The sequence below is a fragment of the Trachypithecus francoisi genome, unplaced genomic scaffold (assembly GCF_009764315.1).
Source record: "Trachypithecus francoisi isolate TF-2019V2 unplaced genomic scaffold, Tfra_2.0 Lachesis_group10, whole genome shotgun sequence".
NCBI lineage: Eukaryota > Metazoa > Chordata > Mammalia > Primates > Cercopithecidae > Trachypithecus > Trachypithecus francoisi.
In genome coordinates this window covers 5,557,889-5,585,635 of record NW_022681455.1, presented here as the reverse complement: position 1 = coordinate 5,585,635, position 27,747 = coordinate 5,557,889, and the positions used below count along the sequence as shown (strand labels likewise).

Below are 27,747 nucleotides of genomic sequence, written 5' to 3'. Positions count from 1 at the left end.
CCACCATGTCCAGCTAATTTTTGTATTTTTAGTAGAGACGGGGTTTCACTGCATTGGTCAGGCTGGTCTCGAACTCATGACCTTGTGATTCACCTGCCTCAGCCTCCAAAAGTGCTGGGATTACATGCACGAGACACCGTGCCCAGCCTACAAAGTATTTTTTTAATTAAAAACTTCCTCCTTAAATTGCAAGAATAACATGCATCATTTCTGAATGACAGCTTTATGCAAAGTCTCATTCTGTTTCCCTTCATTATCACAACTTCCCAGTTATATGCATTTGGCTGCCAAGTCCAAGGCTCCCAGTTGTACTGAGGAGGTTACTCTTCATTTTAAAGTACAAATTAGATTGACTATGACACTTACTGGTTTTTTACTCTACCAGCTACTCGTGTTTTGGAACTCTCTGTAATTTTCAAAGCATTTCACATATATAGTGTCATCTAGTTTTCATAACTACCATTTATGGGTGATACTACTCCCGGTGGTAGATGAGGAAACTAAGGCTCAGAAAGTCCCAACATCACACATCTAAGATATAAAAAGTCAGGACTCACCCATGCCTTCCAATTCTAAATTCTGAGCCCTTCCACTAAACTACAATGACTCTACTTCTCATGTCATAAACTATTTCCAGTCATTTAATAACAGTTCCTCTAAGGAAGGAAGAAGGACTAGTTAACCATCCACTAAGCATTATGTAGTAAGTCTCCCTCCACTGATATAAACATTGCAGGAAGATGAAAATGAGCTATTGTCTTAATCTGTTCCTGCCACTATACAAAATAGCTTAGACTGAGTAATTAAAACACAATAGAAATGCATTTCTCACCGTTCTGGAGGCTGGGAAGTCCAAGATCAAGGTGCCAACAGATTTGGTGTCTGGTGAAGGCTGTCTCTCTCCACTTCATAGATGGTTCCTCTTATTTGTCCTCACATGGCGGAGGGACAAAGGACAAAAGAGACGAACACTGTGTCCTCCCCATGGTGGAAGAGATGGAAGGAGCAGGCAGCTCTCTGAAGCCTGTTCTATAAGGGTACGAATCCCATTCATGACGGCAGAGCCCTCATGACTTCATCATTTCCCAAAGGCTTTGCCTCTTAATACTACCACAATAGAGATTACTTTTCGACATGAATTTTGGAGGAACACAAACATTCAAACCATAGCAGCTACTATGCCACAGGCCTCTAAGGAGTTTCCATCATGTGGAATAGCCTAGAAAAGTTTAAATGCAAATAGAGAATAAAAGCTAAGAATGAGCCAACAATGAGGTGCAGTTACGCAGAGTTCTGCACATGGAGCTGACTGGTGGTGGATGGGGGAAAGAGGAAGGTGGTGTAAAAAATCTGATGAGCCCTCCAGGTTGAAACTGCACTGCCAATGGCTTCCTGCTCTGGTGGGTAGGGTTGGGATGCTTTATAAGTGGCCCCTAATGAGATTGACAATGGATTCTTAACCCAATGGTGGTCCATGTGCAGGTGGCCTAGCACCCCAGGAGGCAGCCTGATGCAAGGGGATCTGTCTGAAAGGCGTGATTGTGTTTAGCTCAGTCAGTCAGGCTATTTCACTCCAGAATTTGCGCTGGATAATGAAGCAGACTGGCTAGAAAAGACTGCAGGTAACGTAGAAAGAGAAAATGTTAATGTGTGCATGGTGGGGAAGTAGAAGATACAGACTGGCCAGCACAAGGAAGGACAGAAACAGAGCCAGAAGCACCCAGAGGCTGAGGGTCTCCAGCCCGTAGACCTTCCCTCAGTTCTGAAGAGCTTTCCAGTTTTGATTCAGGTGTCTCCTCAAATAAATCCCCTTTGTCCTAAGGTACCCACCATGAGTGGGTCTATCCTGGCAACAGTTGATGGAAGCTGAGTTTCTATGACAGGTAGTTTACACACGTTAACTAGAGTTGTGACTGTGTGCATCTCATTCGTAAGGGATTAGAAGGGAGACAGACATGCACAGCTTGCTGTTCTGTGTCCTCGGTAAACCCTCCCAGACCGAAGGCCTCTTTCCTCTGAGTCTACAGCCTGGATGATGGGCACCTTCCACTTCAAGTCAATCAAACTTTCCTGGGTGTTAATTATGTACAAGAAACTGGGAAGGTCGGCCGGGCGCGGTGGCTCAAGCCTGTAATCCCAGCACTTTGGGAGGCCGAGACGGGCGGATCACGAGGTCAGGAGATGGAGACCATCCTGGCTAACATGGTGAAACCCCGTCTCTACTAAAAAATACAAAAAACTAGCCGGGCGAGGTGGCGGCGCCTGTAGTCTCAGCTACTCGGGAGGCTGAGGCAGGAGAATCGCTTGAACCCGGGAGGCGGAGCTTGCAGTGAGCTGAGATCCGGCCACTGCACTCCAGCCCGGGTGACAGAGCGAGACTCCGTCTCAAAAAAAAAAAAAAAAAAGAAATATTCTGAGCAACTGGTGTTACAGAATTAAACAAAAAACAACACCATAATTCCTTAAGGTGCATGAACTTGGAGACTGAAGATGATCAATGTATTCACATTACAAATGTGTTGGAGGGGATATCAAGTTCATATGCTGACATACATGACAGCCTTCTCAACTTACCCATTTAGTGAGTGCATTGTATAGTACAATATTCCAAAGATGTTAAAGGACATGGCAACCTGGATCCCTTCCCTACAGGTAATCACCATTCTATTTTTTGTTACATTAAGTTTTAGAACTACAAGAACTCTTCTGCACATTAAGTGGCCCATAGATTAAGTGGAAAAGATCCTCTGGGAGAAGGTTCTAATGACTGGCTGGAACAAAATGCCATTTTTTTCTAACCTGAACATCTATCCTCCTTCAGGGCACAAGCTGTTATTCGTAATCAAGAAAAAATTTCTCCATTTGTCTAATATTATGAAATTAGGCACTTCTTCGGCAGTTTATGTCTCCCTGAGACATCTCGGGACCTGTTTTTGTTCAGAAAATAACATGCAACGTGTTCAATGACTTTGTCTTTCACTCAGTCCTATCACATCTCACACGTAAGCATGCTTTGATGTTAGGCAAAGAAAGGGTCGAAGCTCTTTTGCACTATCTGGCTATATTTCATTTATGTGTTTAGAGAATAAAATAAATCTTGAGGTCAAGGTTCAAGGTCAGGAGACCATTCACTTCGTATCACCTAAGTAGTCAGGGATTTGGTGGGGAGATGGGGAGGGTGGGCACAGGGTGCTCAAGGAAGGATGATCTCCTAGTAGAGGGTTTTGGAATTTGGGAGTCAGAGTCTATAAAAAAAACTTCAAGTATCCCCCTCCCCCAAATCAAGGGTTAGCAACCTATAACCCATGGGCCAAATTCACACTCCACTGATATTATAGTCAAAGCTTCATTGGAACACAACTAGGCTCGTTTGTTCATATTTTATCTGTGACTGCTTTTGCAGTTGCAGACTTGAGTAGTTATGAGAGAAATCTTATGACCCACAAAGTCAAAAATATTCACAATCTGGTCAGTCCTTGCCCTAGATACGTACTGAGGATCACTGCACAGTAAGCCATCATTACTAAATAATGTGGACTTTTTCTCAGGTGTATTTCCCAGTACTATAATAGCTAGGTTTCGCTTTGGCTGTCAATAATGAGATCTAAAAAATAAGTGGCCCAAACAAGGTACTTCTCTCTCAGCTAAACGTCTGGGGCTGAAGTAACATGGATTCAAGCCCCAGGCTATTTCTTCTATGTTGTTGCTCCACTCCACACAGTCTCCATTGCCAAGGCCGCACCATGGCCCAAAATGGCTGCCAGAATACTAGCTATCACACTCACAATGAAGTAGCAGGAAGAAAAAAGTTCAACTTTTAAAGAAACTTCTGGAAATACCACTAGACATGTCTACTTACAAATCATTGGTCAAATTTAGAAGTATAGACTTCTAGTTGGGTGCGAAATTGCTGAGCTGAAAAATCAGGTTTTGGTGATTACAAAAATGGCACCAGGCGGAAGGATGGGGGGAATTGGATATTGAGAGATAATTAGCAATCTCTGCCATAGGAACCTTACTCCAATCACCAAGCTCTTTATTAAGAGGGTCACATGCCCTTGGCAGCCATGCCCTTTGGCACAGCTCCAAAAACACAGCCTTTAAATATCTGTACAATATGTATTTAAGATATTGTAAGATCAGTGCTGCCGGGCGCAGTGGCTCAAGCCTGTAATCCCAGCACTTTGGGAGGCCGAGGCGGGCGGATCACGAGGTCAGGAGATCGAGACCATCCTGGCTAACACAGTGAAACCCCGTCTCTACTAAAAATACAAAAACTGGGAGGGGCGGAGCAAGATGGCCGAATAGGAACAGCTCCAGTCTCCAACTCCCAGCGCGAGTGACACAGAAGACCGGTGATTTCTGCATTTTCAACTGAGGTACTGGGGTCATCTCGCTAGGGAGTGCCGGACAATCGGTGCGGGTCAGCTGCTGCAGCCTGACCAGCGTGAGCTGAAGCAGGGCGAGGCATCGCCTCACCTGGAAACGCAAGGGGGAAGGAAATCCGTTTTCCTAGCCAGGGGAACTGAGACACACAACACCTGGAAAATCGGGTAACTCCCACCCCAATACTGCGCTTTAAGGAAACAGGCACACCAGGAGAATATATCCCACACCTGGCCGGGAGGGTCCCACGCCCACGGAGCCTCTCTCACTGCTAACACAGCAGTCTGCGGCGATCGATCCGCAAGGCAGCAGCGAGGCTGGGGGAGGGGCGCCCGCCATTGCTGAGGCTTAAGTAGGTAAACAAAGCCGCTGGGAAGCTCGAACTGGGTGGAGCTCACAGCAGCTCAAGGAAGCCTGCCTGTCTCTGTAGACTCCACCTCTGGGGACAGCCACAGCTGAGGTCCAATAGGGGAAGCAGCGGGGGCGGTGCAGACGCGAACGACTCTGTCTGACAGCTTTGGGGAGAGCCGTGGATCTCCTAACGCGGAGGTTGAGATCTGAGAACGGACAGACTGCCTGCTCAGGTGGGTCCCTGACCCCTGAGTAGCCTAGCTGGGAGACAACCCCCACTAGGGGCAGTCTGACACCCCACACCTCACAGGGTGGAGTCATCCCTGAGAGGAAACTTCCAAAGGAAGAATCAGACAGGTACACTCGCTGTTCAGCAATATTCTATCTTCTGCAACCTCTGCTGCTGATACCCAGGCAAATAGGGTCTGGAGTGGACCTCAAGCAATCTCCAACAGACCAACAGACAGTCCTTCTAACTGTCAGACGGAAAACTATCAAACAGGAAGGACACCTGTACCAAAACCCCATCAGTACGTCACCGTCATCAAAGACCAGAGACAGATAAAACCACAAAGATGGGGAAGAAGCAGGGCAGAAAAGCTGGAAATTCAAAAAATAAGAGTGCATCTCCCCCTGCAAAGGAGCGCAGCCCATTGCCAGCAACGGATCAAAGCTGGTCAGAGAATGACTTTGACGAGATGAGAGAAGAAGGCTTCAGTCCATCAAACTTCTCAGAGCTAAAGGAGGAATTACGTACCCAGCGCAAGAAACTAAAAATCTTGAAAAAAGAGTGGAAGAATTGACAGCTAGACTAATTAATGCAGAGAAGATCATAAACGAAATGACAGAGATGAAAACCATGACACGAGAAATACGTGACAAATGCACAAGCTTCAGTAACCGACTCGATCAACTGGAAGAAAGAGTATCAGCGATTGAGGATCAAATGAATGAAATGAAGCGAGAAGAGAAACAAAAGAAAAAAGAAGAAAAAGAAATGAACAAAGCCTGCAAGAAGTATGGGATTATGTAAAAAGACCAAATCTACGTCTGATTGGGGTGCCTGAAAGTGAGGGGGAAAATGGAACCAAGTTGGAAAACACTCTTCAGGATATCATCCAGGAGAACTTCGCCAACCTAGGAGGGCAGGCCAACATTCAAATTCAGGAAATACAGAGAACGCACAAAGATATCCTCCAGAAGAGCAACTCCAAGACACATAATTGCCAGATTCACCAAAGTTGAAATGAAGGAAAAAATCTTAAGGGCAGCCAGAGAGAAAGGTCGGGTTACCCACAAAGGGAAGCCCATCAGACTAACAGCAGATCTCTCGGCAGAAACTCTGCAAGCCAGAAGAGAGTGGGGGCCAATATTCAACGTTCTTAAAGAAAAGAATTTTAAACCCAGAATTTCATATCCAGCCAAACTAAGTTTCATCAGTGAAGGAGAAATAAAATCCTTTACAGATAAGCAAATGCTTAGAGATTTTGTCACCACCAGGCCTGCCTTACAAGAGACCCTGAAGGAAGCCCTAAACATGGAAAGGGACAACCGGTACCAGCCATTGCAAAAACATGCCAAAATGTAAAGACCATCGAGGCTAGGAAGAAACTGCATCAACTAATGAGCAAAATAACCAGTTAATATCATAATGACAGGATCAAGTTCACACATAACAATATTAACCTTAAATGTAAATGGACTAAATGCTCCAATTAAAAGACACAGACTGGCAAACTGGATAAAGAGTCAAGACCCATCAGTCTGCTGTATTCAGGAGACCCATCTCACATGCAGAGACATACATAGGCTCAAAATAAAGGGATGGAGGAAGATCTACCAAGCAAATGGAGAACAAAAAAAAGCAGGGGTTGCAATCCTAGTCTCTGATAAAACAGACTTTAAACCATCAAAGATCAAAAGAGACAAAGAAGGACATTACATCATGGTAAAGGGATCAATTCAACAGGAACAGCTAACTCTCCTAAATATATGCACCCAATACAGGAGCACCCAGATTCATAAAGCAAGTCCTTAGAGACCTACAAAGAGACTTAGACTCCCATACAATAATAATGGGAGACTTCAACACTCCACTGTCAACATTAGACAGATCAACGAGACAGAAAGTTAACAAGGATATCCAGGAATTGAACTCATCTCTGCACCAAGCGGACCTAATAGACATCTATAGAACTCTCCACCCCAAATCAACAGAATATACATTCTTCTCAGCACCACATCGCACTTATTCCAAAATTGACCACACAATTGGAAGTAAAGCACTCCTCAGCAAATGTACAAGAACAGAAATTATAACAAACTGTCTCTCAGACCACAGTGCAATCAAACTAGAACTCAGGACTAAGAAACTCAATCAAAACCGCTCAACTACATGGAAACTGAACAACCTGCTCCTGAATGACTACTGGGTACATAACGAAATGAAAGCAGAAATAAAGATGTTCTTTGAAACCAATGAGAACAAAGATACAACATACCAGAATCTCTGGGACACATTTAAAGCAGTGTGTAGAGGGAAATTTATAGCACTAAATGCCCACAAGAGAAAGCAGGAAAGATCTAAAATTGACACTCTAACATCACAATTAAAAGAACTAGAGAGGCAAGAGCAAACACATTCAAAAGCTAGCAGAAGGCAAGAAATAACTCAGATCAGAGCAGAACTGAAGGAGATAGAGACACAAAAAACCCTCCAAAAAATCAATGAATCCAGGAGTTGGTTTTTTGAAAAGATCAACAAAATTGACAGACCGCTAGCAAGACTACTAAAGAAGAAAAGAGAGAGGAATCAAATAGACGCAATAAAAAATGATAAAGGGGATATCACCACCGACCCCACAGAAATACAAACAACCATCAGAGAATACTATAAATGCCTCTACGCAAATCAACTAGAAAATCTAGAAGAAATGGATAATTTCCTGGACACTTACACTCTCCCAAGACTGAACCAGGAAGAAGTTGAATCCCTGAATAGACCAATAGCAGGCTCTGAAATTGAGGCAACAATTAATAGCCTACCCATGAAAAAAAGTCCAGGACCAGATGGATTCACAGCTGAATTCTACCAGAGGTACAAGGAGGAGCTGGTACCATTCCTTCTGAAAATATTCCAATCAATAGAAAAAGAGGGAATCCTCCCTAACTCATTTTACGAGGCCAACATCATCCTGATACCAAAGCCTGGCAGAGACACAACAAAAAAAGAGAATTTTAGACCAATATCCCTGATGAACATCGATGCAAAAATCTCAATAAAATACTGGCAAACCGGATTCAGCAGCACATCAAAAAGCTTATCCACCATGATCAAGTGGGCTTCATCCCTGGGATGCAAGGCTGGTTCAACATTCGCAAATCAATAAACGTAATCCAGCATATAAACAGAACCAAAGACAAGAACCACATGATTATCTCAATAGATGCAGAAAAGGCTTTTGACAAAATTCAACAGCCCTTTATGCTAAAAACGCTCAATAAATTCGGTATTGATGGAACGTACCTCAAAATAAGAAGAGCTATTTACGACAAACCCACAGCTAATATCATACTGAATGGGCAAAAACTGGAAAAATTCCCTTTGAAAACTGGCACAAGACAGGGATGCCCTCTCTCACCACTCCTCTTCAACATAGTGTTGGAAGTTCTGGCTAGGGCAATCAGGCAAGAGAAAGAAATCAAGGGTATCCAGTTAGGAAAAGAAGAAGTCAAATTGTCCCTGTTTGCAGATGACATGATTGTATATTTAGAAAACCCCATCGTCTCAGCCCAAAATCTCCTTAAGCTGATAAGCAACTTCAGCAAAGTCTCAGGATACAAAATTTATGTGCAAAAATCACAAGCATTCTTATACACCAGTAACAGACAAGCAGAGAGCCAAATCAGGAATCAACTTCCATTCACAATTGCTTCAAAGAGAATAAAATACCTAGGAATCCAGCTTACAAGGGATGTCAAGGACCTCTTCAAGGAGAACTACAAACCACTGCTCAGTGAAATCAAAGAGGACACAAACAAATGGAAGAACATACCATGCTCATGGATAGGAAGAATCAATATCGTGAAAATGGCCATACTGCCCAAGGTTATTTATAGATTCAATGCCATCCCCATCAAGCTACCAATGACTTTCTTCACAGAATTGGAAAAAAACTGCTTTAAAGTTCATATGGAACCAAAAAAGAGCCCGCATTGCCAAGACAATCCTAGGTCAAAAGGACAAAGCTGGAGGCGTCACGCTACCTGACTTCAAACTATACTACAAGGCTACAGTAACCAAAACAGCATGGTACTGGTACCACAACAGAGAATAGACCAATGGAACAGAACAGAGTCCTCAGAAATAATACCACACATCTACAGCCATCTGATCTTTGACAAACTGAGAGAAACAAGAAATGGGGAAAGGATTCCCTATTTAATAAATGGTGCTGGGAAAATTGGCTAGCCATAAGTAGAAAGCTGAAACTGGATCCTTTCCTTACCCCTTATACGAAAATTAATCAAGATGGATTAGAGACTTAAATGTTAGACCTAATACCATAAAAACCCTAGAAGAAAATCTAGGTAGTACCATTCAGGACATAGGCATGGGCAAGGATTTCATGTCTAAAACACCAAAAGCAACGGCAGCAAAAGCAAAAATTGACAAATGGGATCTCATTAAACTAAAGAGCTTCTGGGCCGGGCGCGGTGGCTCAAGCCTGTAATCCCAGCACTTTGGGAGGCCGAGACGGGTGGATCACGAGGTCAGCAGATCGAGACCATCCTGGCTAACATGGTGAAACCCCGTCTCTACTAAAAATACAAAAAACTAGCCGGGCGAGATGGCGGGCGCCTGTAGTCCCAGCTACTGGGAGGCTGAGGCAGGAGAATGGCGTGAACCCGGGAGGCGGAGCTTGCAGTGAGCTGAGATCTGGCCACTGCACTCCAGCCTGGGTGGCAGAGCGAGACTCCGCCTCAAAAAAAAAAAAAAAAAGAGCTTCTGCACAGCAAAAGAAACTACCATCAGAGTGAACAGGCAACCTACAGAATGGGAGAAAATTTTTGCAACCTACTCATCTGACAAAGGGCTAATATCCAGAATCTACAAAGAACTCAAACAAATATACAAGAAAAAAACAAACAACCCCATCAAAAAGTGGGCAAAGGATATGAACAGACATTTCTCAAAAGAAGACATCCATACAGCCAACAGACACATGAAAAAATGCTCATCATCACTCACCATCAGAGAAATGCAAATCAAAACCACAATGAGATACCATCTCACACCAGTTAGAATGGCAATCATTAAGAAGTCAGGAAACAACACATGTTGGAGAGGATGTGGAGAAATAGGAACACTTTTACACTGTTGGTGGGATTGTAAACTAGTTCAACCATTATGGAAAACAGTATGGCGATTCCTCAAGGATCTAGAACTAGATGTACCATATGACCCAGCCATCCCACTACTGGGTATATACCCAAAGGATTATAAATTACTCTACTACAAAGACACATGCACACGTATGTTTATTGCGGCACTATTCACAATAGCAAAGACCTGGAATCAACCCAAATGTCCATCTGTGACAGACTGGATTAAGAAAATGTGGCACATATACACCATGGAATACTATGCAGCCATAAAAAAGGATGAGTTTGCGTCCTTTGTAGGGACATGGATGCAGCTGGAAACCATCATTCTTAGCAAACTATCACAAGAAGAGAAAACCAAACACCGCATGTTCTCACTCATAGGTGGGAACTGAACAATGAGATCACTTGGACTCGGGAAGGGGAACATCACACACTGGGGCCTATCATGGGGAGGGGGGAGGAGGGAGGGATTGCATTGGGGAGTTATACATGATATAAACGTTATGCACATGTACCCTAGAACTTAAAGTATAATAAAAAATAATAATAATTAAAAAAAATAAAAAAAAATAAAAATAAAAAAAAAAATACAAAAACTAACCGGGCGAGGTGGCGGGCGCCTGTAGTCCCAGCTACTCGGGAGGCTGAGGCAGGAGAATGGCGGGAACCCGGGAGGCGGAGCTTGCAGTGAGCTGAGATCCGGCCACTGCACTCCAGCCTGGGTGACAGAGCGAGACTCCGCCTCAAAAAAAAAAAAAAAAAAAAAAAGATCAGTGCCAATGAGGAATGTTTTCAAATTTCTAATCAAAAGTACTGTCTCCTTCAGAAGGAACTGAAAAAGTTCACCTTTTAGCAGTCAGTATGGGGTTGTGTGTGTATACCTGCATTAAAAAAGTATTTCTAACACTCTATTTTTTTAAGAAAAAATTCATGTTTTCTCAGTGACGTTTTTTTTAATGGGGTGTCTGCCTGCCTGATCTGTCCCTGGGTCCACAGGACCCCGACACTACCCCACTCCCACTGCAATCTCTCCAGTTAGCATGTCCATTCAGCATTCCCCTTGAACACTACCAAATTATCAAAAAAATTCAACGTTTACCCCGTCCTCAAGCATCATCTACGCCCATATCCGGCACAACAGAAATTTCTCTCAGCTTCTTAGGTTTTTAGCATCTCTCTATAACCTTGTAGGTTCTGAAAATCTCCAAGTGAAAAGGTCACTCATCTCACTTTTGACGCTGGCAAGGGTGAAGCTACAGCCATATCAGAAAGCAAGAGACTGTAAGCTCAAAAATGAAGAATGAATTCCAAATCCCTGATTCCAGAGTTTTCTGTAGGTTGAGCATCTCTAATCTGAAGATCCAAAATCCAAACTGCTCCAAAATCTGAAGCTTTCTGATTATTCAGTATACATAAACTTTATTTCATGCACAAAATTATTAAAAATATTGTATAAAATTACCTTCAGGATACGTGTATAAGGTATACATGAAAGAAACTTCGTGTTTAGACCTGGGTCCCATCCCCAAGATATCTCATTACATATATGCAAATATTCCAACATCTGAGAAGATCCAAACTCTGAAACACTTCTGGCCCCAAGTATTTTTTGGATAAGGGATACTCAACTTGTACTAAAAAGGAATGGGAAAAAATTACAAGTCACATGCTTTTGGCATATCAATTAGTACTTAACAATCAGTCGTGTTCCAATATTTTTCCTTCTCTTCAAATGTAAATAACTAGACTTCCAGTATCAACATGGAAACTCCTGGAAATGTCTTTCTCACATAAAAGTCCAGGGCTGAATTGGCACTCCACAGCATCAAGGATCCAGACTACCCCATACATTCTATTTTCTGTAAAGTTAGGAGACAGATATCATCTGCAAGCTCCAAAATACATTTAAGGGCTGCCAACAGCAGCTGAAATCAAGTAGAAGCCAAATGAGAGGAAGTGAAGAGATGAAATACACAGAGTGGCACATCTCAGAAAACTCCAGCAAAAACATGGGTGTTTTTTTTTTTTTTTTTGTAGAGCTAAGGGTTACAATCTGAAGTGTAAAGTCTCTATCTCCAAGTGTTGATAATGGGGTAGGTAAAGGTAATTCTTCTGTTTCTAACAAGTGTAGATTTGGGGTGGGAGGAAGACCTATACAAAAAAATTGAAGAGATGAGTCATCTTTAAAGAAAGAGTTGGTTTCTTGGCACTGGAGAAAAAGAAAGCGTGAAAACAAGCTAGGTTGAATGTCTACCCCAGCCCCTTCCTGCTATGCCAACCCTTAACCTCCCCACAGTCTTGTGCAAATAGCTGGTCCAGGAAACCCAATGTATTCAAATGTGAGTGGCAAAAAAGTGATCATATACACACCATTGACAGATCAATTAAAAAAGAATTGAGGGAAAAAAAAAGACAATGGCAGAGAAATGGAGAAGTCACAAAAAAAATGTTGCCATTGGGGCATATGAAATTTCTGGCTAAATATTTTACAATGAATTTTTAAAATGTAGTGAAGCAATTTCTCTACGAAGGAAGACCAGAAAGCAGAAATAACTCGGAGAAAAGATGGCAAGAAATCAGGAGGAGCTGAAATGTGAGTTTGCAGAACTCAGAACGGGGAGAAAAGCAAAGTAACTGCAGATGGAAGGTACACAAGGGAGAAAAGACAGAAGAAAACACAGTAAGGGGCAGAGAAGATAACAATGAGGAAAGCATGCCAAATGAAGCGGAAATAAGAATTTTAAAACATTAGAAAGAAAATAATAGGTACAGAAGTCAGACAAAGGAGAGCCTACTTATGCATAACTGGAGAATGAAACAGAACAGAACAATGGATCAGAACAAATCCCTAAAGATATAATTCAGGCCGGCGCGGTGGCTCAAGCCTGTAATCCGAGCACTTTGGGAGGCCGAGACGGGTGGATCACGAGGTCAGGAGATCGAGACCATCCTGGCTAACCCGGTGAAACCCCGTCTCTACTAAAAAATACAAAAGCTAGCCGGGCGAAGTGGCGGGCGCCTGTAGTCCCAGCTACTCGGGAGGCTGAGGCAGGAGAATGGCGTGAACCCGGGAGGCGGAGCTTGCAGTGAGCTGAGATCCGGCCACTGCACTCCAGCTTGGGCGACAGAGCGAGACTCCGTCTCAAAAAAAAAAAAAAAAAAGATATAATTCAAGAAAATTTCCCTAAAATAAATAAGAGTCCAATCTGTGAAACACAATGATATATACCAGGGAGTATATAGATCATATATACTAGGGAGTATAGATCAATACTGAGGTGGAGCCTGATAAAGGTATTAAACTTGAAAGATAAAGAAGGAATCCTTTCAAACAAAAAGCAAAAAGATCAAGTATGGCATCAGATTTCTTTATATGAAATTACACTTGAAAGAACAATCGAGCAGCACTTACAAGATCCTCCCTAAAAGAAAGACCAAGCCAAGATTTTACTTCCAAGCAAACTGTTCCTCAAGTACAAACAAACATGTGAGAGCCCAGGGGCTATTGTTTCCACAAGTTGTTGAGCAAAATTCTAGATGATGTACTTCAGTCATTTAGACGATTGGGGAAAGTAAGACAAAAGAATTGGCAGTGAACACCGAACATCTTTCTCTAGAGAATGAATGCTTGAAAAGACAAAGAAGAAAACAGATGGGAGTTTGAATCACAGGACAGAACATGGGATCCAGGAGCCCTGACAACACAGATATGACACACCTGGAACAATCAGGAGGGGAAGGCAGAAATGGAGGTGTGAGCTAGACAGGATTTGGTGACTGTTTCTTCTTTAACAATTAGGAGCCAAAGGGGACCATTTAAAGGTGACCCGTCAGAAATGCAAATCAAATCACATCACTTATCTCTCTGCTCCTATCCCTCTGTAGCTTCCCACTACAATTAGGGTAAAATTCCAAGTCTCAGACCTTGCAGGTTCTGGCCCCACCTGGCCCTGGAAATACATCACTACCTAACAATCATCACTTCACACGGCTTCCCCCTCGTTCCTTGAGCTGCCGTGTTCTTGGCTGCCTTCTGCACCTCATGTGCCCTTTGCCCCCCAGGACTCCCATGTGCTATCTGGGATGCTCCTGCTTCTTTCTTCACTGCCCATCATCCTTCTGTTCTCAGCTTCCATGTCTCAAAGTGGCTTACCCTGACTCCCCAAATGAAATTAGTTTTTTGATGACACCCAGTGCATTTTTCTCTCATAGTAGCACACTTTCATAATTATGTATTTAATGTCTGCCTCTCTCACAAGACTGTAAGTTCCAAGAAGGCAGAGATAAGTCTGTTTGGAACACGTTTAATTCCTAGGACGTAATATAGATCTTGGCATGTGGTAAATGCTTAATAAATATTTGCTGAGAGTCTATCAAAACAACTTCTACTCCACCAAACACTCTTTCTGCCTCATTTCCTCTGCACCTGGAACATGCTAAGGTTAGAAGTCACTTTCAAAAACAATACTGAAAAGCCACAGGACTTTTAAAAGATTCTGTTTCATATATTTTCTTTACTAAGGCAGGAAGGATGGAAAATGCATCTTGGAAAGATTTTCAGAGAGGACTGATATCAAAGAGTTTCCTGATAAGCTATACATTCACTACAAATTCAGAAGACATTCTGTTTCAGATACACTGGGTTTCAGCAAATTTTATGATATGCTTCCATATGACATTTATCACATGGAGATAGTCAAGGGTAAAATCAGAAAGCTTTTCACTTACTTTGGATGTTCATACTTGTCTATGAGATCAACCTTTTCCACCAGGTCTCCTCCAATCGTTCGGACTAAGTCATAGAAATCATTCTCTGCGTAATTCTCAGAGGGCAACCAGAATGAAATATCATTTATCATAGGAGGATATTTGCTCAGAGGCTAACAAAACAAGAGGAGAAAAGATACATGAACTTGTTAGTTGAACGAGAATATTTAAATTTTTCATAAAAAGTTGCACTTGGCTATTAGGAAATGCTGGTAAAACATCATTTCAGCATTTAAATTTGCAGAACACAATGAACTTAAAAGATAAATCAATGTTCAAAAGTAGCAAATTCCATTATGAATATTACAGATTCTTATCACATTCATGTGTAACATTACCATATATTATATTTATATTGCCATTAATGTTCAACTTACTACAAAGCAATTTGAATATATTATATTTCAGGTTTTTCCATTTGGATACTAGAGGAGAAAAGTTCAAATTTAATTAATATGCAATTCATTAACTTCTTGTGATACTTTCAGAAAGCCATTTTAGTAGAGAAATAAGAGCTTATCAAAATTGATATTTCAATTAGTAATGTCATTATTTGTTAGTATTTCTAATTATTAAAATAAAGGATTAGGTTGATAAATAGTCACTTGGGGAATTATTTTTCAAATTACACCTTTAAGGATGTGATAAACATAAATGTAGCCATTTCCCCCACTTTATTCCATTTTTTCCAGCTTATTAGCTCCGTAGTTCACCATTATATAGGACAGATATTTAAAATTAGATATGTTTAGAAGTTACTATATTTATTGCTTTCCCCCACACACAAATATATATATATATATAAACAAGTAAACATACAGCTCTCACATATATACATCAAAATTATACATAGATATATGTGTGTATGTGTGTATGTTTTGGTCTACAAGTTACTGCTGCAATAAAAAAAGTTTCGTTACATACCTATGAAATCCTAAGGGAGTATCTGCTAAATCCGGGCAAATTTATAAACTGATGTATACCAAGCCTGACGTTGCCATAAATCCTCTGGTGAATCATTGATCAGAGAAAGTATAAAACTTTTAAATGGCAAAATATCTGAAGAACTAAATGCTCAGACATAGATGATTATTCAACTTGAAATATCAATAAAGTTGTCAAACAAATGCATCAGTTTAGAACACACATTTCATACAAACACGATAAAATTAGCATCCTGGTGCTGTTGACAAAATACGCTGGCTCCTGAGCAGCACTCTGTTTTCTCTCCTACAGTCACAGTGCTGTGATAAATGACCCATGGGCTAATGTAACAATAGATGACAGGAGTTTGGTGGTTACACAGGTTGTTTTTCCTTTTGACAATACCCTCTTGTTCCTCACGGAAAATGGAAATTTAGGGAGACAAGAGACTGAGATTGCCAAGAATTAGCATGGAATCTCCTCTTCAGTTAATCCAAGCTGAGGTACCATACTTACTGAGTTCTGATGCGAGGCATGGTGACAGAGAAATGGGAGAAGGTGTCCCAGTGAACATATGCCAGCAATTCATGGACAACACACAGTATGATAATAATGCAGGCAGTCAGAACACATCCCCCAAGACATTATTAAAATATATATTGTGGCAAATACAGTTTAAAATCCATGCAGTTCAAAAGAAAAACCCAGACAGCTTATTGCATTGCAAGCCTATTTCAAGTTAAAAAATATGAAAAGTTGAATGGTTTAACGAAAAGAAAGCATTTAATTCACTAATAGATAGGTGTCAGACACAGGATATCCACAGTGGCCTTTGCTTTTCTGAATGGGAGAAATCGAATTTTGTTTGGGAAATGAGAGGCTAACTACAGATCATGGTTACTGAGATGTGGACTTTCTTTCAAGTGCTTAAGCAGCGGTGGTGGTACAAACCATCCGGTGACTCGCCACTGCCCCAGAAGAAAGCCTCCAGTCCTAAAAGCTTCTACCTCTTTCCCATGTTCTCTAGGTTCAGGCCAGCCCAGCCTACTGGGTTTCTTAAACACACTAAGTGGCTTTCTCCACATACAATTTCCCACCCTCCCTACCTCACTTCTGCCCTCAGCCACCCTGTTCACTTGGTACCCTCACAGACACCGTCAATCCCGTTACTGCACCCTATCCTTCTCTTGCTCAGTACTTTTCATCCTCACTGTTTGTGTACTTACTTCCTTCATGGCTGTCTTCCTAAGAGGTTGCCATTTTTGAGGGTGGGGTGTGTATCTCTGTTTCCATCTCGGGAATCTATTGTGCACAGTCCCTGTTACATTGTAGGTATTCTAGAGGCTAGAGGAGCACATTACAGAGCCGCCTGCTGTGAGCAATGACTACATTACAGTCAATGCATTCAGCGGTGTTTTCTCATCTAACTGCATGAGCTAATGGACACACCGCGTGGGTAAGACATAGCGCCTTGCCTCCATCCCTGGATTGTCCTAGGGTTTAGCAACCATGTAGAACGGCAAAGAGGCTGAAGGCGGACAGGCAAAGCCACCTGGTAGGAACTTGATAACCCACAACCACAGAATCGTGGAATTTTAGAATCCAAAGGGATCTTCAATTACATACAATATTATTTGTGTTTTCCTATTTCTTTTCTTAACAGAAGGATGACTATTTTACTAGTTTTAAGGGATAACTGCATACAGTCATCCCTCGGTGTCTGAGGGGGATTGGTTCCAGGGCCCCCATAGCTACCAAAATCCACAGGTCCCTTATATAAAATGGTGTAGTATTTGCATATAACCTATGCACATCCTCTTGTATACTTTAAATCATCTCTAGATTACTCATAATACCTAATACAATGCAAATGTTACATAAGTAGCTGTTATATTTTTACATTTTTATTATTTTTTATTGTTGTATTTTTAAATTGTTTTTCCCCCAAATATTTTGGACCTACGATTGGCTGAATCCACAGACGTGAAATCCCCATATACAGAGAGCTGGCTGCACTGACATGTTCTTTTGTTGGTCCTCTTTAGAATTCTTTTTTTTTTTTTTTTAAGAATTGAAAAGGCCATCAAAACTACAGATATGAGACACGTTCGTCAGCTTGCTACTTTCTGCTCGTGGACACACCAAAGATGCATCGTTAAAGTCTCTCTTCTGCCTGCTGTCCTGTCTAAGTCAGAGTCTCCTAAAGAGCCTGAACAGCTGAGGAAGCTCTTCATTGGAGGGTTGAGCTTAGAAACAACGGATGAGAGCCTGAGGAGCCATTCTGAGCAACGGGGAATGCTCCCGGGCTATGTGGTCATGAGCGATTCCAACACCAAGCGCTCCAGGGGCTTTGGGTTTGTCACATAGGCCACTGTGGAGGAGGCGGACGCAGCCATGAATGCAAGGCCACGCAAGGTGGATGGAACAGGTGTGGAACCAAAGAGAGCTGTCTCAAGAGAAGATTCTCAAAGACAGTTGCCCACTTCACTGTGAAAAAGATATTTGTTGGTGGCATTAAAGGAGACACTGAAGAACATCACCTAAGAGATTATTTTGAACAGTTTGGAAAAATTGAAGTGATTGAAATCATGACTGACCGAGGCAGTGGCAAGGAAAGGGGCTTTGCCTTTGTAACCTTTGACGACCATGACTCCGTGGATAAGACTGTCGTTCAGAAATGCCATCCTGTGAATGGCCACAACTGTGAAGTTAGGAAAGCCCCGTCAAAGCAAGAGATGGCGAGTACTTCTTAGAGCCAAAGAGGTGAAGTGGTTCTGGAAACTTTGGTGGTGGTCGTGGAGGTGGTTTCGGTGGGAATAACAACTTTGGTGGTGGAGAAAACTTCAGTGGCTGTGGTGGCAGCTGTGGTGGTGGTGGATATGGTGGCAGTGCGGATGGCTATAATGGATTTGGTAATGATGGAAGCAATTTTGGAGGTGGTGGAAGCCACAATGATTTTGGCAATTACAACAATCGGTCTTCAAATTTTGGACCCATGAAGGGAGGAAACTTTGGAGGCAGAAGCTCTGGTCCCTGTGGTGGTAGAGGCCAATGCTTCGCAAAACCACGAAAGCAAGGTGGTTAAGGCAGTTCCAGCAGCAGTAGTAACTAAGGCAGTGGCAGAAGATTTTAACTAGAAAACAAAGCTTAGCAGGAGAGGAGAGCCAGAGAAGTATCAGGGAAGCTACAGGTTACAACAGATTTGTGAACTCAGGCAAGCACAGTGGCAGGGCCTAGCTGCTACAAAGAAGATGTGTTTTAGACAAATACTCATGTGCATGGGCAAAAAAATTGAGGACTGTATTTGTGACTAACTCTATAACAGGTTATTTTAGTTTCTGTTCTGTGGAAAGCATAAAGCATTCCAACAAAGGGTTTTAATGTAGATTTTATTTTGTTTTTGGCACCCATGCTGTTGATTGCTAAATGTAATAGTCTGATTGTGATGCTGAATAAATGTCTTTTTTTTTTTTTTTTTTTAATGTACTGTGTAAAGTTAGTCTACTCTGAAGCCACCTTGGTAAATTTCTCCCATGAGTGTGAAGTTAGAATTCCTTCAGGGTGATGCCAGGTTCTATTTGGAGTTTATACATAACCTGCTTGGGTGGAGAAGCCATTATCTTCAGAAACCTCGGTGTAGTTGAACCGATGGTTACTGTTGTGACCTGAAGTTCACCATTAAAAGGGATTACCCAAGCAAAATCAAGGAATTACTGGTTATAAAAATGATTGTTGGCCCATCCTATGCAATATATCTAAATTGAATCTGCTACCAGATAAAATTATAGATGAGAATGAAGTTTGTGTATCATTCATTATCGTGTGTAATCAATAAATGATTTAATTCTCAATAAAAAACTACAGATACAGTAGAGACTTTAAAAGTCATAGGTGAATATTTTGAACCATTTAATAACAACGAACTTGGAAACTTTGATCAAATGGATATTTCACTCAAAACAGAAAACTTAAACTGATAACTAGATACCCACCATTAGCAGTGCTCTGTCTCCTCACAGGTCTAACCAAGGCAGTAAACAAGAAATAGCTATGTACCTAATGAATAGAAATGGCATAGGCAAACACGTGTGATCCCAAATTTAAAGTTTTCCTACCAGGCATATGATTTGGACATGTGCAAACTGATGCTAAGCACTCCCGTAACACTCTCTTCTTACCCTTACATTTATTGCACTGCAGCTACTTCCAACGGTCTTGAAACAATATCCATATATTTAAAGTTAAAAAGCAAGTTACAACAAAGTTCCAATAATGAGTAATACTAAGTTTTCTGATATCAATGCAATTAAATTTGAAGCTCACAATAAAAAGATATTCATTAAAAGTCACAAAATTCATATATTTGCAAACTAAAAAAAAAAAAAAAAAAAATTCCATGCCCAAGTAAAAAGTAGCAATATAATCAATGTTCTCGGGGTGCCTGAAAAGTATATTACCTCTCATTCTGGTGTGGTCACACTTCTTTATTGTATTATTAAAATCTTCTATATCCTTTCTTTTATCTGCTTGATTTTCTTGATCTATCAAGTAGATAATAAAATCTCCCACTTGATCTCTCAGAAAGGTCCCTCCTCAGTCCCAGGAAATGAAAGTCATGACTTGTTAATCAAGACTAGTATAAACGAGTGATGGTTATTTACACCATTGGCCAGGCGAGGAGTGGGCATGAGCTCAGTTTCACCAATGACATGTTGTGGCAATTCTGCAGAGACTAAAACATCAGACCTCAGTGGGGACAGCTTTTCAACCCTTCCCTCCTGCTTGAGATGTTGGAACAAGGTCATGATGACTGAGTGGCTTCAGATTTTTAACAGGTCACTTTAATCTATATTCACTGGGTGATAACCAATATATTTTATTTCTACCATCTTCATTTGTGTTTTCTGCTAACCAGTCTTCCTTTTTTCATAAATTTTCTCCTTTTCTGCCTCCTATTAGATGCTTGATTTTCAAAATATCTAACATTTTTCCCTCTGGTGTAAACAGTAAATTGGATTTCTCTTCTTTAAGAAATATATGTATATATAATATTTATATTTATATTATATATATTTATATATATATATACATATAAAATCCTTTAATAGATTGTTCCAAGCACAAAGCTATTTAGTGTCTCTATTCAACTCCTAAAAAAGACAGGAAGCTTCGTTTTCCCTAGCAGTCCCTCTTCCTGGTTATTCTTACCTAGAGTTTCATCTTCTAAACAAAATCCCAGGTAAAACAATAAACTCAACAGCTAATTTTAAGTTAAAAATATTTTTAAATTCCATATTTTTTTCTTGTATTCCACCTCTTTGCTGGAGGACCGTGCTCTACGCAGTTTTCATAAAACTTGTGGTGGCTTGTACACCAAATAGCACTGGAAGATGGTGAGTCGCTCCCTCTGGAGCAGAAAGCAGGTTTGTTCCCTCACCGGAACGATAAACATAATGTCTTCCTCAGGGACAAAGATCGGGCAGGTTTACTAGCAGTGCCTTTAAAAGACTGGGATAAAAACGAACACATGTAAACGGACAAATGAAGTACTGGAAGGAGCCCAAGCTTGAGGCTTTTCAGCTGTGCTCCAGCCCCGTGTGTGCACAGCATCCGGAGCTGTTCCACCTCCCCACTATTGAACTGGGAAACTAGAAGAGCCAATGCTAAGAGGACTCACGCTGCCTCTGCGCTGAGTAACAAAGTCCTTGGTTTTTGAGGCAGGAGTCTCTTGTCTTTCTGCCTGCATCTATGAAAGTGCAGTGGTACCTTGTTAACCTGCACTGAGGTAAAAAAAAAAAAAAAAAAAATCCAACCTGAGGTAAAATCTTAGGCCTTTCCTAGTCCTAACACCCTTCCTTCTTTTTCACTTCTGCTCTCTCAGATAAGTATCCTTCAACAGTTTTTTTGGCAGTGCAAGTCCACAGGAGGCAAACTCTCTCAGTATTTACATGTCTGAAACTCCTCACACTTTAATAATTTGGTAGGTTTGTCAAAGATCAGATGGCTGTAGATGTGTGGTATTATTTCTGAGGACTCTGTTCTGTTCCATTGGTCTATATCTCTGTTGTGGTACCAGTACCATGCTGTTTTGGTTACTGTAGCCTTGTAGTATAGTTTGAAGTCAGGTAGCGTGACGCCTCCAGCTTTGTCCTTTTGACTTAGGATTGTCTTGGCAATGCGGGCTCTGGGGAAAGGATTCCCTATTTAATAAATGGTGCTGGGAAAATTGGCTAGCCATAAGTAGAAAGCTGAAACTGGATCCTTTCCTTACCCCTTATACGAAAATTAATTCAAGATGGATTAGAGACTTAAATGTTAGACCTAATACCATAAAAACCCTAGAAGAAAATCTAGGTAGTACCATTCAGGACATAGGCATGGGCAATGACTTCATGTCTAAAACACCAAAAGCAACGGCAGCAAAAGCAAAAATTGACACATGGGATCTAATTAAACTAAAGAGCTTTTGCACATCTAAAGAAACTACCATCAGAGTGAACAGACAACCTACAGAATGGGAGAAAATTTTGCAACCTACTCATCTGACAAAGGGCTAATATCCAGAATCTACAAAGAACTCAAACAAATATACAAGAAAAAAACAAACAACCCCATCAAAAAGTGGGGAAAGGATATGAACAGACATTTCTCAAAAGAAGACATCCATACAGCCAACAGACACATGAAAAAATGCTCATCATCACCGGCCATCAGAGAAATGCAAATCAAAACCACAATGAGATACCATCTCACACCAGTTAGAATGGCAATCATTAAAAAGTCAGGAAACAACAGGTGTTGGAGAGGATGTGGAGAAATAGGAACACTTTTACACTGTTGGTGGGATTGTAAACTAGTTCAACCATTATGGAAAACAGTATGGCGATTCCTCAAGGATCTAGAACTAGATGTACCATATGACCCAGCCATCCCACTACTGGGTATATACCCAAAGGATTATAATTACTCTACTACAAAGACACATGCACACGTATGTTTATTGCGGCACTATTCACAATAGCAAAGACTTGGAATCAACCCAAATGTCCATCGGTGACAGACTGGATTAGGAAAATGTGGCACATATACACCATGGAATACTATGCAGCCATAAAAAAGGATGAGTTTGCGTCCTTTGTAGGGACATGGATGCAGCTGGAAACCATCATTCTTAGCAAACTATCACAAGAAGAGAAAACCAAACACCGCATGTTCTCACTCATAGGTGGGAACTGAACAATGAGATCACTTGGACTCGGGAAGGGGAACATCACACACTGGGGCCTATCATGGGGAGGGGGGAGGAGGGAGGGATTGCTTTGGGGAGTTATACATGATTTAAACGTCATGCACATGTACCCTAGAACTTAAAGTATAATAAAAAAAATTAAAATAATTAAAAATAATAATAATAATAATTTGGTAGGACACAAAATTCTAGCTGCATGTTTGTCTTCCCTAAGCACTCTGACAATTTCCCTGCTGCCTATTAGTAACGGTGACGAGTCTGCTGTCAGTCAGTGCTACTTCTTCACAGGTAATCTGTCTTTCCTTCCAGGCAGTTTGGAAGCGGTGTATCTCTATCCCCGAGGCTCTGCAATTTGACTCTGATGAGGCTGGGTCTGCATTTATCCTTCTTTATGCTGCTCCGTACTCTGAAAGTGCTCTCAGTCAGACGGTTCCCGTCTAGTTTCAATTCTGAAAAATTCCAGCACTACTTCTCTGCCATTCCTTTCATTCTCTCCTGGATCTGCAATAATCAATACTGTGGAGCTTCTGAATCTATCTTCCTTTCCTCTTAACTGACCTAGTTTAGGTTTTATTCTGTGTGTGTCTGTGCCGCATTCTGGGTGAATTCTTCAGTAACAGCTTCTTAACTAATTCTCCTGTCAACTGAGTCTACTAGTCTCATCTGCTTTTCCTTCTTTATTTTAATGAATCTGTCACTCATTTCTGAGATTCTCATTTTTTCCCTTATCTACTTACCCTTCATTTCTGCCAGTTTTTGCCTCTTATTCAGAATTTTCCTTTTTTTTTTTTTAATGGTTATTATTTATCCAATGGTCTCTTTGAGGGCATCACGCATTTTTTTTTTCAAGATAGCTTTTTTTATTTTCCTTTACTCTCAGTGAATTCACATTCTGATTGTTGATTTGGATGGCTGACACCCCAAGGTCAGAGTTCCTCACGTGGCGTGGAATTTGGGTGTGCAGGCTTGGCCTGTATGGGGGATAATTGTGAACGTTCTCTTGCTGATCACCCTACCTGCTCAGAGGTTTTTATGGTTCCTCTGCTTGAACCCCTCACACAGAATGGAGCTGATATGGTGGTCTGGGTTTCTACCCAATGGTGATATGGCTGATGATGACATGGGGTACCTGGCTCAGTTCCTGAGAAGGAGGCCTTGTCCCTGTCCTGTGCTCTTCCCAGGATCAAAGCTTTCTATAGGCTAGAGGTTATGGCGGGCAGTGATTTGGACCTCCCTTCTAGGTCAGAGGACAGGACCACTACCCTGCCCGCTTTCAAGCAGAGCACATGCTCTGGCCTGGCACATTTAGTCTTACTGCCACCAGAGCTCAGCCTCTGTTTCCACCTCCTGGCTTGTGATCCTGCAGCCCACAGTGTCTGGTTTCACACTCTGCTTTGTGTGTGTCTCTTGTCTATAGTGATATATCTTTTTTAGGGGAGTAGGGGGCATGATTATGACTTTTTCATTTTCCCTTTTTAGATTGTGACCTATCACTGCTGTGTGTTTGGAGCAGGCAAAGTGCAGCCAACAAAGCAACCACAACATGACTCTGTTTCTTTACACAATGGTTCTTAACTTTGTCAGGGAGCAGGACACAGGTCTCCCTGAGAATATGAAAACAGATTCAAATTCTTGTTCCAGAAATGTATATATCTTCTTAAATACAGATTTTCATATAGAACTTTCAGGATTCACACACCCAATAAGGTCATTCAATGACCAGAATAAGGATCTGGTCTGTGACCCAGACTCAAAATTGTGTCATGCAGTTCAAATATAGACAGCTGTGATGACTGTCTTAAGTGAGTTAAAAAATACCAAAATCATACTTTACTAACATGATATATACATGTATGTACATACACTGTGTATACCTTGATACTGTTAAGAATATATACTTAATGATAAAATCATACATGAAGGCAATCATTGTTTGTCTTGTGGTAACTACTTGGAATGCAGCATATTTATGTCAATAAAAAAAGTCTGCCTTTTATGGGCTAGAAGAGAAACCCTTCCCTGCAACTCAGACAATTCCGTAGTTTCAGAGCTGCCTGGGGTCAGTTGAGGGCCTGGTAGTGAGTGCACGGCAGCCCACCTCCTCCCCTACCCATTCCTGCTGCCACCCCTGCCTTTCCACAGGTGTCGATCCTGCGAGCACCGGCTAATGAGCTTCTGGCATGTTCATCTGTGCCTCAGAGTTTGCTTTCTGGGGGAAACTGACCTATGACTCCAAGACACCAACAAAACGTCAGCAACCAGTCGACGTAAGAATTGGTGTCCAGGGAAACAGCAAACCTCAAGGAGTGTAGATGGGAGTGTGGCAGACCTGGCTTAGAATCTGCCCCTGTCCTACGACCGATGACAGAGGAACGGCTCTGTCGGGGCCCCTGGCAACCTTGCACATAGCTGCACAAGCCACCAAACAACGACTTGAACCACAGCTCATCTGTGTCTTGAAAGGATAAATGCCTTGTGATCCTCTGGTGTTCCAGGCCTTCAAGGAGCTACCAGGAGCCATCTCCTGCCCATCTCCCCACTTCCCTGGGAGGCGGTCAGGAGGCAGTCTCTCCTCACCTTCCAGGTTCTGAAGGGGTATGAGGCCTTCTGGCTCCCCTCCTTGGAATAGTACCATAGGATAGAAAACGTCTTAGCTGCAGCCTTTAACTGGCTTCTCTGCAATGGGCTATGTCACAGCTGGCATTGTAATCACCTGCTCTATTACGGATTGACTTGTGTTCCCCCCAAAAAATAGGTATGTGGGAGTCTTAAACCCCAGTACCTCAGAATACGAGCTTACTTGGAGACAGGATCTTTACACATTTAAAATGAAATCATTGGAGCAGACCCTAATGCAATATGACTGGTATCCTTATCAAACGGGGGAGATCTGGACACAGGCACACAGACAGGGAGCACACCAATGCAGATGAAGCCAGAAGCTGGGAAAATGCTCCTGCAAGCCCAGCAATGCCATACCTTGCCAGCAAACCACTGGAGGTGAAGGAGGCACAAAACAGATCCTCAGAAGGAATCAACCCTGCCGACACCTTGATCTTAGACTTCCAGCCTCCAGAACCGAGAGACAGTAAGTTTCTGTTGTTTAAGCCACCCTGGCTGTGGTACCTGTTTATGACCGCCCTGCTAAACTAACATACCCTCCCTTTGTTTCAGGATCCTCCTTTTGTGATGTGTGGGAGCTGGTACCTTTGGCTACTCTTCCTTCTGCGTCTATGTAAGTAATAAGCTGTCTAAACCTACAGAGGCTCCTAGCCTGGCCAACATGGTGAAAACCATTTTAACAAAAAAATACAAAAATTAACTGGGCGTGTTGGTCCGTGCCTGTAGTCCCAGCTTCTTGGGAGGCTGAGGTTAGAGGATTGTTTGAGCCCAGGAAGCAGAGGTCGCAGTGAGCCAAGATTGTGCCACTGCACTACAGCCTGGGCGACAGAGCGAGACCCTGTGTCAAAAAATAAAACGATAAAAAATAGAGTGGCCCCTTGTATCTTTACCAGCCGAAATCGGTCAGGCCTTGGCCCTGACTGGTGTGCCGTGGGCTTGACACATGACTGAGGCCAATATGCCTCGGTTTTTCATCTATAAAATGGAGACAGCACCTGTGGCAGCATACCGTGGTGAAGATGATACGAAAGAACATTCACAAAGCACAGACGTCATAATGTTCTGGACAAAACACTGATTTGGAGAGTTCAACAGATACACAAGTTTCACAGTTGTCCATGACCCCGTTATAAATTATAAGCTTGCCAAAAGGGACTAGGGAGGGGAAGGGGAAAAAGTGGGATTCTGGTTTAACAATGCTACTCCATCCTAACTGTCCTCTGCTCTGGGCCTAGCCCCCATATCTGAAATACAAATGTCTCCATGCACCTTCCAAGGTTAAAATCCTGGGAGGTTCCTTTTTTTTTTTTTGAGACGGAGTCTCGTTCTGTTGCCAGGCTGGAGTGCAGTGGCTTGATCTCGGCTCACTGTAACCTCCGCCTCCTGGGTTCAAGCAATTTTCCTGCCTCAGCCTCCCAAGTAGCTGGGACTATAGGTGGCCACCACCACGCTCAGCTAATTTTTGTATTTTTAGTAGAGATGGGGTTTTGCCACGTTGGTCAGGATGGTCTCGATCTCTTGGCCTCATGATCCACCCACCTTGGCCTCCCAAAGTGCTGGGATTACAGGTGTGAGCCACTGCGCCTGGCTGGAGGTTCCCTTTTATCATTCCGTGATTGAATAAAAATTCTTCAGCTCCCATGAATCTGTTCATAAACATTCTCAAGAAAGCTAATAACACATTGTCAGTTAATACAACCCAGTACCACGGCATCCTTATTTCAGTAAAGTTTCTTTCTGCACCAAAATCTTCGCCTTACCTTAAAACTCTCTTCTCCTTTTTAATGTTACTGAACCAGGGTAATATTATCATTCTCCATTTGCAAATTTGTCCATGCTAGTCAATCATTATTAAGTCATTCTCTGGTTTCCTGCCCTTTAGGCTAAGTTACTATGTTTTTTGGTTTTCTTTCTCAGCTCAGAAATTATTTGGAAAGAGTGTCAAACAGGGGAGGGTCTCTGTTTTCTCCACAGTTATGACATTGCCAAGGTGACTTTCAGTCAGCTTCGAACCATGGCCACGTTTAGTTAAAGGACCACTTTGCAGCTTCTTTGGCACT

At 42.0% G+C, this 27,747-nt stretch overlaps 1 protein-coding gene across 6 annotated transcripts in view; it reads right to left on the bottom strand.

Annotated features, from left to right (window-relative positions):
• FARS2 (phenylalanyl-tRNA synthetase 2, mitochondrial) overlaps positions 1-27,747 on the bottom strand; it is a 537,773-nt gene that overhangs the window by 146,268 nt on the left and 363,758 nt on the right. For all 6 annotated transcript variants that reach the window (XM_033216106.1, XM_033216105.1, XM_033216109.1 and 3 more), the window contains one exon: positions 14,854-15,005. In XM_033216106.1, the coding sequence (XP_033071997.1) occupies positions 14,854-15,005 (152 nt within the window). The remainder of the gene's footprint in view (positions 1-14,853; positions 15,006-27,747) is intronic.